General features: G+C 43.2%; 1 protein-coding gene across 1 annotated transcript in view; it reads left to right on the forward strand.

Moving 5' to 3' along the window:
• Window positions 1-15,634, forward strand: part of LOC124606003 (dynein beta chain, ciliary) — an 809,537-nt gene that overhangs the window by 297,225 nt on the left and 496,678 nt on the right. Inside the window, exon 23 of the mRNA XM_047137965.1 lies at window positions 13,182-13,404. Within this exon, the coding sequence (XP_046993921.1) occupies window positions 13,182-13,404 (223 nt within the window). The remainder of the gene's footprint in view (window positions 1-13,181; window positions 13,405-15,634) is intronic.

Below are 15,634 nucleotides of genomic sequence, written 5' to 3' on the forward strand. Positions count from 1 at the left end.
CGTACAATACCATCATCCGCAAAAAGCCTTACAGAACTTCCAATGTTATCCATGGGCCTATAATATACACTTTGGGTACACCCGAAGCAAGTTATACATCAGAAGAGATAATTCTGTGTTTTGTTTAACAATTCTTCAATCCAATCAGATGGCTGACCTGATATTCAGTATACTCATACTTTGCTCATCAGTCATCAGTGCAGAACTGTATAAAATACCTTCTGGAAGTCAGGTGACATGATGTCAATCTCTGAGCTGGGATTGACTGCTTTCTTGGTATTGTTGGTGAAATGGGTGAGATTCTACAGAGCTTATGCAAAACATTATGCTCTCCCTCTAGCAATATAGCACAGTTAATTGTAGGTTGCTGGAGAAATGAAGGGTATGAAATGATTGGAAAGAAATATATGTCATATCAATTTTCTGATAGTGTCATTGTGCAGAAGCACGTAATTGTAGGCCTATATCACTGATACCAATTTATTGTAGAATTATGGAGCATATTTTATGATACTTATTTCGGACATTTTGAAGAACAAAAATCTTCTGTATAGAAGCCAACATGGAATCCGGAAAAAGAGATGTTGCAAAAGTCAGCTCATGCTGTTCATCGTATTAGATCCAGAGCTCCACAGACAATGTTGATGCAGTGTTTCTCGAACTGCCTAAAGCATTTGAACAATTCCAATCTTTCATTTAGTGAACAGAATACAAGCTTATTGATCATTGGATCAAATTTATTATTAGATTCAGGACATTGTAGCAGACAGGAGTCAACACATAGTTCTTAATTAGATAATATTTGACAGATATAAAACTAATTTTGGGAATACCAGGAGGAAATGTTATAGGGTCATTATTATTTATATTGTACAGAAGTGACATAGTGGATAAAAATAGAAAGTCCAGGAGTCTGTTCATACACAACTGTGTTGTCTATAGGAAGGTTACAGTGTGCAAAGACATTAATCAAATGCAGAAAAAACTGCACAGGATTGGTGACTGGTACAGGTATTGTCAGTTCACTCTGAATGCAAATAAATGTGATATATTTCACATAAATAGGCAAAGAGATACATGAATGTTGGAAAACCCTTTTGGTGATACATCACTGGAAACACTAAAACTACTAAAATACTTACAAGGAGAGATCCCCTAAATTGGGATCAATTGTTTGAAACCATTTAAATGCTGGTGTAGGTTAGGGTCCCCAGGTGTGACATCTTGCAGCCATTCACTGTTGTGGACCATCATTTGTGAGTAATCAAGGAAAAAAATTCCAGAATTTCACATGATGGTCTAGAACTGTCAAAATAGGAATAATACACTGAATGGCAGCACAGTGTAATGCTTAAGTTGCTTTCCTCACATACAGAAAATTGTGGGTTCAAATTGTGTCAGGTGCTTTGAAGCTTTTTATTTATAAATCTTTAGCAAAATGACATTGATAATTATTTTTAAGCAGCTGATTGGTTTAAATGTAAATTTTTTGTTTCTATTCCTTTGTCATCTCTTTTAACCATCATATTAGCTTTTTGATTTGCTCTCATTTTCTCTTCCATTCATTCTTTTCCATTTCAAATCTATGTGCATGTGAGACTATTTTTTTAATTTACCTATTATAATATTTAAACATTTGAAAATGCCAATCTATTGGTTAAAATATGAAGTAATCTATTTATATTGACTGCAGAATGGTGTCAATAACGTATTTTTCTGATATGATTAATTTTTCCTCAAGTTTGTGTTAGGGGAGGCATTACGGTAGGGTAGTCCATGTCTTTATGTTAGCAATAGTGCCATGGTGGTGTAATGTCTAGCAAACCTACCTAGTAGCAAGGAGACTGAGGTGCAAGTCCCAATCATAGCACAAATATTAATTCATTTCTTCAGCTTCCATCATTAATGTATTTTTCGTTACAAGATGTACATACTTTTGGTAGCTAATCTTCATACAGACATATAAAACAAAAATTCTTATTGCGCTATGGATAAAATAATGTAAATGAAGATTTAAATGAAAAAGGGGGTTATAAGTGAAATGAAATTCAAGCAAAATGAGAAGTAGAAATAATGAATGCATTAACCTAGATGATAATGTAAAATGATAAAATGGAATAAATTAAATCAAAGTTAATAACAATAATAATAAAAATAATTATTATTATTATTAAAATTACATGGACATGGATTCCAAATAAAAGAAGAACTAAAGAAAAAATGACTGCAAATCAAAAAGTTAATCCAATGATTAAAATGACATAACAAAGGATTAGAAGTAAATAATTACATTTAAACCAATTAACTGAATAAAAATAATGTTCAAGATTATTTTGATAATGATTTAAACTTTTTTTTGTCTATTACTTGCAAACTATGCCCCACCAGGCTGAATGGCTGCAGGGTGTAATAACTGAGACCCTACCCTACATCACCGTATAAACGGTTTCAAAAAATTGATCCTATCCTGACCTCTTCTTGTTAGTAGTAACAATGGGGCCTGACCTAAAGTGAAATGATCGCACAAACTAATTGTATATAAAGTGGATGGATTCATTAGAAGAATCTTATGGATATGTAATTCTGAGACCCTTACAGATTGATTTTATTGAGGAGACAGAAATGATGTAGTGAAGATTGGTGGGTTTCATTACTGGTTTGTTTAGTAAGTAGGAGAGCATTATGAAGATGCACAATGAACTTCAGTGGCAGACACTACATGAGAGGCAATGAAGAAGTTGAATGTTGAAATTAGATTCCGAGAAGAGTTGGGCAACACTTTACCTCCTCCCATATACATCTCTCAAAAATCAGAGAAATTAGAGGTGATATAAATGTGTCTCATCAGTTGTTCTTCCCATGCACCAGTCTTGAATGGGACACAGGGGAGAGGAAACAGCAGTGATACAAAAAGTACACTCTGTCATAAATCATGAAGTGGCTTACAGATTGTACACATAGATGTAGATGTCATAAATATTGTGCTGAATATTTGCCATATTGTTACTTAGTAGTCATTCAAATTTTGTTCTTGTAAGGAACTAAATACAACAGTATGTCATTTGGATTGCTGCCATAATTTTCTACTTAACTATCTGCATCTACATCTACATTTATACTCCACAAGCCACCCAGTGGTATGTGGCGGAGAGCACTTTACGTGCCACTGTCATTACCTCCCTTTCCTTTTCCAGTCGCGTATGGTTCGCGGGAAGAACGACTGCTGGAAAGCCTCCGTGTGCACTCAAATCTCTCTAATTTTACATTCGTGATCTCCTCAGGAGGCGCACCCTCTCGAAACCTGGACAGGAAGCTACACTGCGATGCAGAGTGCCTCTCTTGCAAAGTCTGCCACTTGAGTTTGCTAAACATCTCCGTAATGCTATCACACTTACCAAATAAACCTCGCCACTCTTCTTTGGATCTTCTCTATCTCCTCTGTCAGCCCAACCTGGTATGGATCCCACACTGATGAGCAATACTCAAGTATAGTTCGAACGAGTGTTTTGTAAGCCACCTCCTTTGTTGATGGACTACATTTTCTAAGGACTCTCCCAATGAATCTCAACCTGGCACCCGCCTTACCAGCAATTAATTTTATATGATCATTCCACTTCAAATCACTCTGCACGCATACTCCCAGATATTTTACAGAAGTAACTGCTACCAGTGTTTGTTCCACTATCATATAATCATACAATAAAGGATCCTTCTTTCTGTGTATTCGCAATACATTACATTTGTCTATGTTAAGGGTCAGTTGCCACTCCCTGCACCAACTGGAACTATAATTGTAATGAATATGACATTAGGTTCTTCAACAAATGGCATTAAAATTACAGATGTTAATTTCAGGATAGGATTTGAAGGAGCTGTTGTATCTACTGTTTTATTGCAAATAAAAAAGTATGCAGTAAATACAGTTGCAGTGACAGACAACCAGAGACTGTGCACACACTTGTACAGAAGCAGTGCAAAAACCAGTCCAGGCCAAATCCGGTAACAAGCAAGTTTGTCAAAACAAATCACAGAACAGTCCTAATTGGCAAGTAGAATCTTCATGGAGCACAGATGACACAAGAGACAGTAGGATGTGCTGCTGGAGTGTGGCTATCCCCACTTGGTCGACAATGGTGTCGGCAGCATGCGAAGCAGGTGGTCTCGTTTCATTCTCTCTCCAGCAGTGTTGAACATAAACTCTTTGGGTGTGATGGAAGCGGCACCGTTTTGGGGAGCTGACAACACAGCCATCGGAGTAAAAAGGCGGAAGGCCACACAAGTGGGACTGCTACCAGAGACAGTCTGTTGTGTCTGAGTAGGCCATGAAGCCTGCTCAGGTGACACTGCAGCAGTCGCGGCAACACAACAGCAGCTGCTCGTTAACAATATTTGCCTCCATTGGCTCATCCATGTCAGATGAGGTGTCGTCATCACTGTGCTGCGCTGTCAGTTGTCACTGGACTGATACGTCACATAGCTGGAAGTGTCCTGAATGATGACGAGCCAGCAATGAGGGATAGATGCAATTATGACTGTGGGAGGGCTGGTGGGTGCACTTGTGGGAGGACAGTGTTCAGGCAACCAATGTTGTGCATCGGCAAGGAGTTTGGCACAGCTGGTGCTCGCATCTCGACATTGTCAGTGTCCAACAGGTCTTCACCCAAAGGCGCCACTACGACACCTGACCCCTGGAATGAAGCAGTGCTTGAAGGCAGACTACCCACTGACATCTGCTGTGGCTGCAGGCATGATGGGTTGGCAAGCACTGAGGGCACAGATGGTTCTGATAGAGGGAGAGCAAACAGCTCCAGTATCTACAGTTTTGTATCTGAGAACAACTGCATTGAGCAGCTGTCAAGGTTTTAGAGGAATGCAGGAGAGGCTGTTCAGAACCATCAGTGTTTCTGTGAGCTAACACCACTTCAACTCCTTATTGGAGAGCATTTGTGGTGTAAAGGTACTGAGGCATGGCAATGTCTTTAGCAGTGTCTTTATGTGGGTCAATGTTCTGTCACGGGCTGCTGACCAGATAAAAGGAACACCATTTTTCCGTAACTTGTTCAGCTGATGAGATGAGCATTCTACATTAATGATAAATTATGAACAATAACTGACTTTGCCCAGAAACAATTGGCGTTTCTTGAGGTTCCACAATTTAGGGAGGTTATCAGTAGCTGCTATATAGTTCTTCATGGGTCTGATGACATCCTTCAAAAGAAAGTAGCCTAAATATTCAACTCCTGTCTGGAAAACTTTAATTTTTGCAGATTGCAGTTAAGTTTTGCCCCTTGTAATTTCGTGAACAGAACTTGAATCTTAGCGGGATGTTCCTGCCATGAAGAACCTGTGTTGATGATGTCATCAAGATAGTTTATGCAGCACAGAACAACTTGCATTAACTGTTTTAAAAGTCCCAGTAAAATGGCGAGTGCACTGACAATACCAAACAGCAGACATGTGTATGGAACACCCATAGGTCAAGCTGGTGACCATTATCTGTTGAGAGGCAGAATCTGGCTGAAGCTACAGATACACCTCCAAGTCAATTTTAGAGAAACACTCACTGCCCACAAAATTACTCAAATATTTCTTCTGGGTGGGGAATGGGCCAGCGATCTGCTGCAGATTGGTAAAATTAAAATCCTTGCATGAACAAAGTACCCCCATAGGCTTTTATGTAACAACCAGAGGAGTAGCTCACTGGCTGGAAGGAAATCATTCAATGATATCTAGGCCATGCAACCTGCCTAAGTCTTCCATAACAGGTGGATACAAAGCAAATGGGATAGGCTGAGGTTCACAAAATTTGGGTATGGCTATCGGTTTAAGAATGATGCAGGTCTTGTAGCCTTTTGCAGCACTCATTGCCAGTGAAAACAGTGACCCAAACTCATGACAGAGGTTGTCTAATGCCTGGAATGGGATGGAGTCAGAAACAAGATGTACAGCACCTTGAATCTGTAGAGCAAAAACCCTGAACACATTGAGGCCAAAAATGTTTTTGGACTTTGACCTTTCAATGGCCAAAAATATGACTGCCTGTGTGACATACTGATAATGAGCATTGATAGTGAACCGGCCTTAAACAGGAATTGGCTAATCACTGTAACTGACCAAATAATGATTGATGGATGAAAGAGAAGGGCATCCCAAGTGATGATACATTTCAAGAGTCATGGAAGACACAGGCCATGGTATCAACATGGAAACAGAATAGCCATTGCCGGATTTGCAATCTTGCTGGAACACTGAACTCCTGGCTGATCACTGGCATGACAGTTTGAACCTCCAGGAACTCCATCTCCACATCTGAGGACTGGCCCCATGGGCAGCCACAATATGCTGTGCTAACCGATGCGTGGAGCTGCTGTGAACATTTGCTCAGAAGAAATGAGGGCACAAGGGGATACTGCATCAGGAAGAGCCACAGGCTGACAGCGAAGAGTGTGAACTAGAAGAAAACGATGAGACTGTCCATGAATTACTCTGTTCCTATGGTACTGAACACACCACCACTACACCCACTACATCATCAAAGTGTTCACTTGCAGTCTGTGACTCTTTGAATGCCTTAGCAATAAACATAATACACCTCTCTATTTGGAGCAGAACAGACCATTACATCATGTATCAGAGAATAACTAGAGGACTGTTGAAAATGATCACACTTAAGTCTGCACTTCTGTCTTAGCCCCCGAAGGTTGGTTACCTGTGCATGACACAACTGGTTTAAGTGCACAAAGTTGGGTTTCTGATGTTACTAATTATTCATCAACACACCCATTTGAGGAAGTGACAAAGCTGCAGGGTCCATCAATGGAGCAGCTTTTCGAAGCAAATGAAATGTTTTGAGCTTGACCTCAGACAAGAAAAAGATTTTTGCAAAGCCAGTTTCTCTACTTGAAACATTGCTGCAAATGCCAGACATATGTGTCCCACTCATCCTTCATCTTGTGGAATAGTGCTAAAAGCTGGGCACATGGGTGGTTGTGCTGATGGCAGGTGCTGAAGAACTGTGGCACCCTATGAAGCAAGTTTAACTGCTGTTGTTACTGTCTGAGCCACTGCTGCCATTGTAACAATGGAACCAATACCAGATCCATTGAACTCACAGAACACATGTGGAAACAAAGTGAGCTCATTGCCAAATACTGTATTATCTGTAGTTTTAATGCAAATAATAAAGGACACAGTAAAATACTGTAATGGGACAAAACAGTAGGAGAACTTGGAGGAGAAGACAGAGCCCAGAACTGCAACAAGGCCACAGCGAGACAGCAGGTGCTGGTCAGTGAACTGCGCAATTGGCTCCCAATGTCATCGGACCACGAGTACCTGAATCAGGCCACAAGCCACGGACATCGGCCACAACCAGACGTTGCTCCTGCTTGATCACCACCCCCCAGCAGCGCAAGACATCCGTGACACTGTTCCAGGTATCAGTGCCCTGGGGCTAGCCTTCGAGAAGCCACTCCAGCTCGACTGACTTCGAAAATTATGCCAGATTCCAGTCTTTGCCTTGTTCCGGATGGTTCACAGTGGCCCACAAACACAGCCCTTGCATGTGTCAGTTGGGAATCGTTGCTGTAAACTCAGATGCCAATGGACCACAAAGGAAGGTCATCTGCCTTTCTGCCCAGCCTGGGCAGGCAACACTACACCATCTGCCTGCCCCTGCTCCTCACCATTGGTCCAGACTTCAACTCCGGGCAACGCCATCACCATGCCATTTGAACGATGCAACATTGTGCATTAGAGAAGACCTGGTGACCACCTAGGACCACAGCACAGCTGCATCAGTGCTTGCACGCCACCTGCTATATGACAATGTCTGCAGCTATGTCAGCAGAATATTATGAGGAACTCTGGGGCGCACCAGAGAATAGATCACAATCAGAAGAATGTCTGAACTGTATGAATTAGTAAGGAACTAATAAAGAGATATGTTGTGGACTGACAAGACAGCCAGTCCACAGTGACGGGTAACCGAAAGGCACGCACTTAAACTCACGCAGGCTGGCTTGAGGTCTGAAACAGGATACGTAATGAATGCTATAAAGAAAAGTACGTAGCTGCTGGAATACTTAACTTTAATCCACAATTGGTGAACATTGGTCTTGTTACTGTACATGCTTCATTAGATACATAGCAAAGGATAAATGGCGCCTTGCTAGGTCGTAGCAATTGACTTAGCTGAAGGCTATGCTAACTATCGTCTCGGCAAATGAGAGAGTAATTCTCAGTGAACCTTTCCTAGCAATGTCGGCTGTACAACTGGGGCGAGTGCTAGTAAGTCTCTCTAGACCTGCCGTGTGGCGGCGCTCGGTCTGCAATCATTTATAGTGGCGACACGCGGGTCCATCGTATACTAATGGACCGCAGCCGATTTAAAAGCTACCACCTAGCAAGTGTGGTGTCTGGCTGTGACACCACATTCCTCCCCCGCAAATCGGCGGACGGTTGTGTTATAAGGCTTCCGCCCGCGTGGGGAGGACCCCATGTTGGCGTATGCGACGAGGTGGGGAGCCTAACAACAGGCGAGGCTGTGCCACCCGCACCCGGCCATTCGGTCCGAGGGGAGCTAGGAAACGCCTGAAAACCTAGTCCAGGGTGCATGCCAACATGCGGGGTATGCGCCCGAAGATAGTCAGGAGGGGCCGACGGGTCGACCTCCATCGAGTCGGAGCACCTGACTGGCGAAGACAACAGATGGTCCGGAGCGGGCAAGAGTTCCAAGTCGGAGGACAGCGGGTCACGGGAAGCGATCGGCGGCGCGTGACCCAGGGAGGTGCCCGGCGGCAGCAGCGACGCGTCCTCTGCAGGCGGCGCCAGCGGGATAACAGGCGGCGGCGGCGGCGGCGGCGGCGCGTCGCCATGGGGCAAAATGGAAGGCAGCGTCGGTAACACCTGGGGATGAGGCGAGCCAGTAGATGGGTCCGCCGGGCGCTGACCGGACGGCACCATCGCTGAAAGCAGACGGGGAGCGGCAGAACCCGTGCGACGACAGAGGCGCAGCTGATTGAGATGCCGACGCACCTCACCAGAGGCCCACAAAACCAGATACATAGCGCGGCCGAGGCAGCAAAGAATGCGCCCTGCGAGCCAACGCTGTGAACCGCGATAGTTGCGATAATATACAACGTCGCCTGGTGCAAAAGCAGGTGTCTGCCGCTGCACAGGAACCTGATGCGGCGGATGTAGCAAAGACATCAAGGTTCGATGAGGACGACCGTGGAGCAACTCAGCCGGCGAACGACCATCTCGGGGCTGAGAGCGATACGATGACAAAAAGAGCAATAACGCGTCCTCCCGAGAATGCGACTCTTTCAGCTTCAACATCTGTGACTTGAAAGTCCGGACCAATCGTTCAGCGGCACCGTTTGACTGAGCCGAAAATGGCGCGGATGTTAGATGTTGAATACCATTGGCCTTGCAGAATGACTGAAATTCTGCGGACATGAATTGTGGGCCATTGTCGGAAACAATAGTCTGTGGAAGACCTTCAATACAAAAGATAGCAGATAACGCTTGGATGGTGGCAGATGACGTCGTGGAAGACATCCGGACAACAAAAGGAAAATTACTGAAAGAATCGACCACAACGAACCATCGAGCATTCCAGAATGGACCAGCAAAATCGATGTGTACGCGTTGCCAAGGGAAGTGGCTTTCGGCCATGCAAAGAATTTCCGCAGTGGTGCGGAATGTTGTTCGGCACACGCAATGCAAGAAGAGCACATATTCGCAATCGCAGCATCGATTCCGAACCAAGTACAGTGCTGACGAGCAAGTTGTTTCGTTCGCACTATACCCCAATGTCCTTGGTGGAGAAGCCGTAAGACAGAGGACTGTAACGAACGTGGGACCACGACTCTGGACTGATCATTACCAGAACGCAACAGCAAAACACTACGTCGAACAAAAAGTCTCTCCTTGTGTGCAAAAATCGGCGAACCCACGGATCCTCGATCCGTGACTTTGACAAAGGCCATTGCGTGGCAACAAAACACAAAACGGTAGCAAGGACAGGGTCAGCAGCTGTGGCTGTAGCTACACGACGAAAGTCAATTGGAAACGATTCAACCACGTCATCGGTTTCCGAATCAATGAACATGCAAGCAAGTTCGAAAGAATCGAATGCTCTATCCTCAGCAACAGGCAAACGGGACAACGCATCGGCGTTTCCGTGCTTAGCAGTGGACCGATACAAGATATCGCAGCGGTACTGCGAGAGAAAAAGAGACCAGCGAATGAATTTCTGCGCTGTACATGGAGGTACAGGCTTGTGCGGATGAAAAAGCGATGTCAAAGGTTTGTGGTCTGTGATGATGGTAAAGTGACGACCATACAAGAAATCATGAAACTTTGTAACACCAAATACGAGAGCCAAAGCTTCTTTCTCGATCTGTGAATAATTTCGTTGCGCTGACGAGAGCAATTTGGACGCAAAGGCAATAGCGCGATCATGCGAACCATCTTTGTGCGCAAGCACAGCTCCGATCCCGAAATCCGATGCATCTACCATCAACAAAAGGGATTTCTGGGGATCGAATGGCGTAAGGCAAGTATTAGAAAGCAACGCCGATTTCAACTGGCGAAAGGCGCGTTCGCATTCTGTCGTCCAGATGAACGGAACACCTTTACGGCGTAAGCGATGAAGCGTAGCCAAAATGGAAGAGGCATGTGGGATATGGTTATGATAATAGTTAATTTTTCCCAGCAGACTCTGTAGCTGCTTCAAATTCTGCGGCGAAGGCAAGTCTTGTATGGCACAAAGGTGCTCTGGACGCAGATGTATGCTTTGGGCATTGATTACATGTCCCAAATATGGTAAGTCACGAGCAAAAAACACACATTTGTCCTTCCGCAAGCGAAGACCGTTTTGTCGCAAGACCTGAAATAATGTTCTGAGATTGGCTAAATGTTCTTCTTCTGTCTTTCTGGAGATCACAATACCGTCCAGATAGTTTGCTGCAGTAGGGACCGACGCACAAACAGTTTGTAAATATTGCTGGAACAATGCAGGGGCGGATGCACACCTGAATGGCAGTCTTTTGAATCGATACAAACCAAGATGCTTGTTAACCACCAATACGCGCTGGGATTCTTCGTCCACCGGTATTTGCAAGTACGCATCTGCTAGGTCCAACTTAGAAAAATATTTACCCGGGCACAGTTTGTCAAAAAGATCTTCCGGGCGGGGTAAAGGAAAAGTGGCAATCACTAGTTGTGGATTCACTGTTGCCTTGAAGTCCACGCAAAGTCTCAATTTGCCGGAAGGTTTTGGCAATACTACTAAGGGTGATGCCTGGAGAGAAGCCTGCACACGTTCAATCACACCTTGTGATTCTAAATCGTGTAATGTTCTTGCGACCTCATCATGCAATGCATGGGGAACATTGCGCACTCTGAAAAATTTCGGTTGCGCGTCTACTTTCAGTTCCAAATGTGCGTCATAATTCTTAGCGCAACCAAGGCCCGGGGCAAAAATGTCTGCAAGTTCTTCACATAGACGAGAAACACTGGCTGAAGGCACAGTCTGGTTCACTGATAGGACCTGATTTACGATAGACAAGTTAAACAACTGAAATAAATCTAAACCAAACAAGTTCACTGCAGAAGAAGAACGAAGAACGTAAAATGACACAAGTTTTGTTTGTCCCAAGTATGTTGCAAGAAGGCTGCACTGTCCTAACACAGGGATATGCTGTTCGGAATAACTATGTAACTTAACATTTGCGGCATGCAACGGAGGTGTGCCCAGTTGTTTGTACGTGTCTTTATTGATCAATGAAACTGCAGCTCCGGTATCGAGCTGGAATGGGATCACGTTGCCATTAATGTCCAAGTCTACAAAATGTTTATTGTCCTGCTGACGACGAGAGCGACTGTTTTGTGCAATTTGAACAGACACTGGTACAGAATCACTTGCTAATTGACGTGATTTCCGGTGACGTCGACGCACACTTTTTGTGGGACGAACACCGTCACTGTTAGAGAGAGTGGCAGTGGGCAGAGTGGAATTAACTACATGAATGTCCATGGGCGAAGGTTCACGAGCCTGAGTATTCTTGGTTTGATTCCGGTGCGAAGCAAAGGGCCTGGAATGGTTGTGTGTGTCCTTTCAGAGCTTTTCCTGGCAAACACTCTGAACATGTCCTTTTTTATTACAGAAAAAGCAAATAGCCTGGCAGGACGGGCAATTCTCACGCGAATGTCTAGTAGCACACCGCGGGCAGGACTTTAGCACTGCATTTGCATTCTGGTGCGGGACACGTGGCTGCGCGGACATGCGCGAGGGCTGTTTACAGTTCCATGCAGCTCGCCCGGCGGGCCGGTTAATGTGACACACAGCTGGCGAAGTTTCAAATGATTCCTGAGCAAAGTCAAGTGTGTCTTGCCTATCCAATATGTCTATCACTTGTTGAAGGGAGGGATTGACGAGTTTCAAAATTTGCTCCCGTATACGAACATCAGAAATGTTCTGTGCAATTGCATCACGTACCATAGTATCTGAATAAGGGAGTCCACATTCACACTCAAAAGCACAATCCCTTGTAAGGCCTTGCAAAGTTGCAACCCACTCCCGATTAGTTTGACCGGCCGTACATTTTGTACGAAAGAACGTATACCGTTTTGCAACTACATTAACTGATTCCTTGAAATAGGCACCTAAAGCAGACAAAATTTCTTTGTAGGACAGAGTTGCTACGTCGCATCAAAATATAATGATCTATTGATCACTGTATTCCAAAAAAAAAAAAAAAAAACTGCTTTAAAAATAATTTTGTTCATAACAGGAAACAAACCAACACTTTCTGTTGACACTAAGCATCGCATGAAAGACATTACAAGCAGTATTTGTTTTGGCTGATTCCAGCTGCACAGTGCAAAAGCAGAACTGCAAATATGTACTGAAACACCAAAGAAAATGTGTCTGATAACTTTTAGGAGAGCCACCCTGTATGTTTAAAAAATTGGGTACAGTTGCTGAATAGAGCCCTCACAATTAATCACTGCTACAAGTCCCACTCATCATTAAACTTGTCCTGCTGTGGGATATTGTGAATGCTCATACGTCATTCATGAATAATTTACCATATCATTCATTATTATTAGTATTGTTATTAGTATTTCACACGGTTTATAGTGTGTCATGGCTGACTGAAACTTTTTTTCAGCTTATCCGACCTTGCAGACTTTATACACCAAGCAGATGAAGGATTGCTGCAACCTGTTGAGGAGGGTGACTATGAGCGACTTGTCAGTGTTATGGGCTACCTAATGAATGTCAAGGAGCGTCAGGCTGATACTGACGAGATGTTTGAACCGTTACAGCAAACTATTGATTTACTAAAGCAATATGATCAGGACTTACCTGAAGAGGTCAATGTGCTCTTGCAGGTAATGATGCCAATATAATGTCGCAGCCCCTGCCCATTGTGGTGCTCTGTGTTACATTCTTAGATGTAATAGTTCATGTGATACCATTATTGTTGGTGCGCTAGTCAGTAGGAAAATTAGAAACAGGCAGTCTGCTGGAGAACATCTGTTGACATGAGAGGTTACTAAGTCTTTTATTAGGAAAAATTTCTGCAGCTGTAAAAATCACCCTTTATACAAAGCAGTCAATCTTTAATGGTTTTACTCTTTGTGAGATGTTTCTTTGAGGGGAATGTGACAGTGTTTGGATAAGATGAAAATTATCATCAAAATGTGTAATTTGTAACATTGTAGTGCAGAGAGCAGACTGGATGTGAAACAATAACAAATGAAAAAAATGAAACATACACAATGACGTTACAACCAAAGTATATCAGGAGGATAATGGAAGGATGTAAAGAGAAACAGAGAATTTAAAAAAAAAGACCCAGAAATGGAAAAATAGGGAGTGGATAAAGCCAAATATTGAAGAAATGGAGCTTCTGAGAAGGAAATTTCATAGAGGCAAGGAAATTTCATGGAGAGGTGAATAGGACATGGAAACCTTGTATAGGCAGAACAAGTTTAATAAAATATGAGAAGGGCAAAATTATAAGCATGAAGTAGAGCCGCTACTATGATAAAGTCCTTAATCCAATACCAGTTATATCATGGAACTCAACAGAAATACAGGAGGAAGAGGACCCAAATAACAGAGTGGAGCCACCTAATTTAGAAAACGTGAGAATGCAACGAGGAAATTGAAGATCAACAAGGCGACAGGAAAGGACAGCATTCCAGCAGCATTTTTCAAGCAAGGAGGCTCTGAATTGGAAAGCAACATCCTGAAAGTGGTTAACCTAATATGGGAAGAAGAGGAAATGCCTCAATCATGGAAAGACAGAATTATATGCTCTGCATATAAGAAAGGAGACAAGATGAAATGGGGTAACTATAAAGGGATCACAGTGCTTAATCTAGGATACAGAATCCTCTCTAACATACTGTACAACTGACTCCTTCCAATAATACAGAGGGAAATGGGGCTGTTGCAGTGTGGATTTGTCCTTGATAAGTTAAATATCAATTAGATATTTACCCTTAGACAAATTCTGGAAAAAACAAAGGCATATGGGGTCAGAATGGTAAGGACAGTAACATTGAAACTTCCTGGCAGATTAAAACTGTGTGCCGGACCGAGACTCGAACTCGGTCCCAAGTTCGAGTCTCGGTCCGGCACACAGTTTTAATCTGCCTGGTAGTTTCATATCATCGCACACTCCACTGCAGAGTGAAAATATCGTTCTGGATAGTAAGATTCTTATTCAATGCCACCTTAGAGAAGGTGATGAGAGAAGCAAGGGTGATGAGAGAAGCAAATCTCTTGAATAGGGGAACAATCTTCATAAATCTGTGCAGATACTGGCCTGTGTGGATGATATCGACATAGTAGCTAGAACTCTCACAGCTCTTGAACAGGCTGGCAGGAATATAGGACTAAATATCAATGAGCAGAAAACAAAATACCTACCTGCTGGGAGAGCCACAGGCAGGACTTGCCAGCCGGAATAACACCTTTATAAGTATTGATCATATCAATTACTTAGGTTCAATTGTATCAGTCTTAAATTATACCTGCTATGAAACAAAGCAGAGACTAATGGCAACCAATAAAGCTTATTTCACCACAACATAGCTTCTATCTTAAGGCTCCTGACTAGAACCACAAAACTAACAATCTGTAAAACACTGATCAGACCAATGTGTACATACACTTCTGAAACCTGGGCTCTGACACCAAAGGATGCTGAATCACTGGATACATTTGTGAGAAGGATCCTCAGGAGAATCATTGGCCCAGTTTGTGAAAGACGAAGATGGAGGAGGAGATACAACCACGAGTAGTACGTCATCTACAAAGATCAGCCTGTTAGAAAAATTGTGAAGTCATCTAGGCTGAGGTGGGCACAGATGAATTATATGGAAATACCAAAAAAGACTTTACAAGAAAAGAGAGGTGGACAGAGAGGATGTGGCAGACTGAAGATTAGATGGGAGGACAGAGTCATAGAAGGCCTTTAGAAGACAGGCTACAGAAATTGGAAAATGCTAGCAAGGGACAGGGATAAATGAAAGGAGATAGCTGAAGAGGCCAAGACTCATCATTAGTTGTAGACACAGAAGAAGTGCAAAGTATTCAAAGTAATTCATG

Source organism: Schistocerca americana, chromosome 3 (genome assembly GCF_021461395.2).
Source record: "Schistocerca americana isolate TAMUIC-IGC-003095 chromosome 3, iqSchAmer2.1, whole genome shotgun sequence".
Lineage (NCBI taxonomy): Eukaryota > Metazoa > Arthropoda > Insecta > Orthoptera > Acrididae > Schistocerca > Schistocerca americana.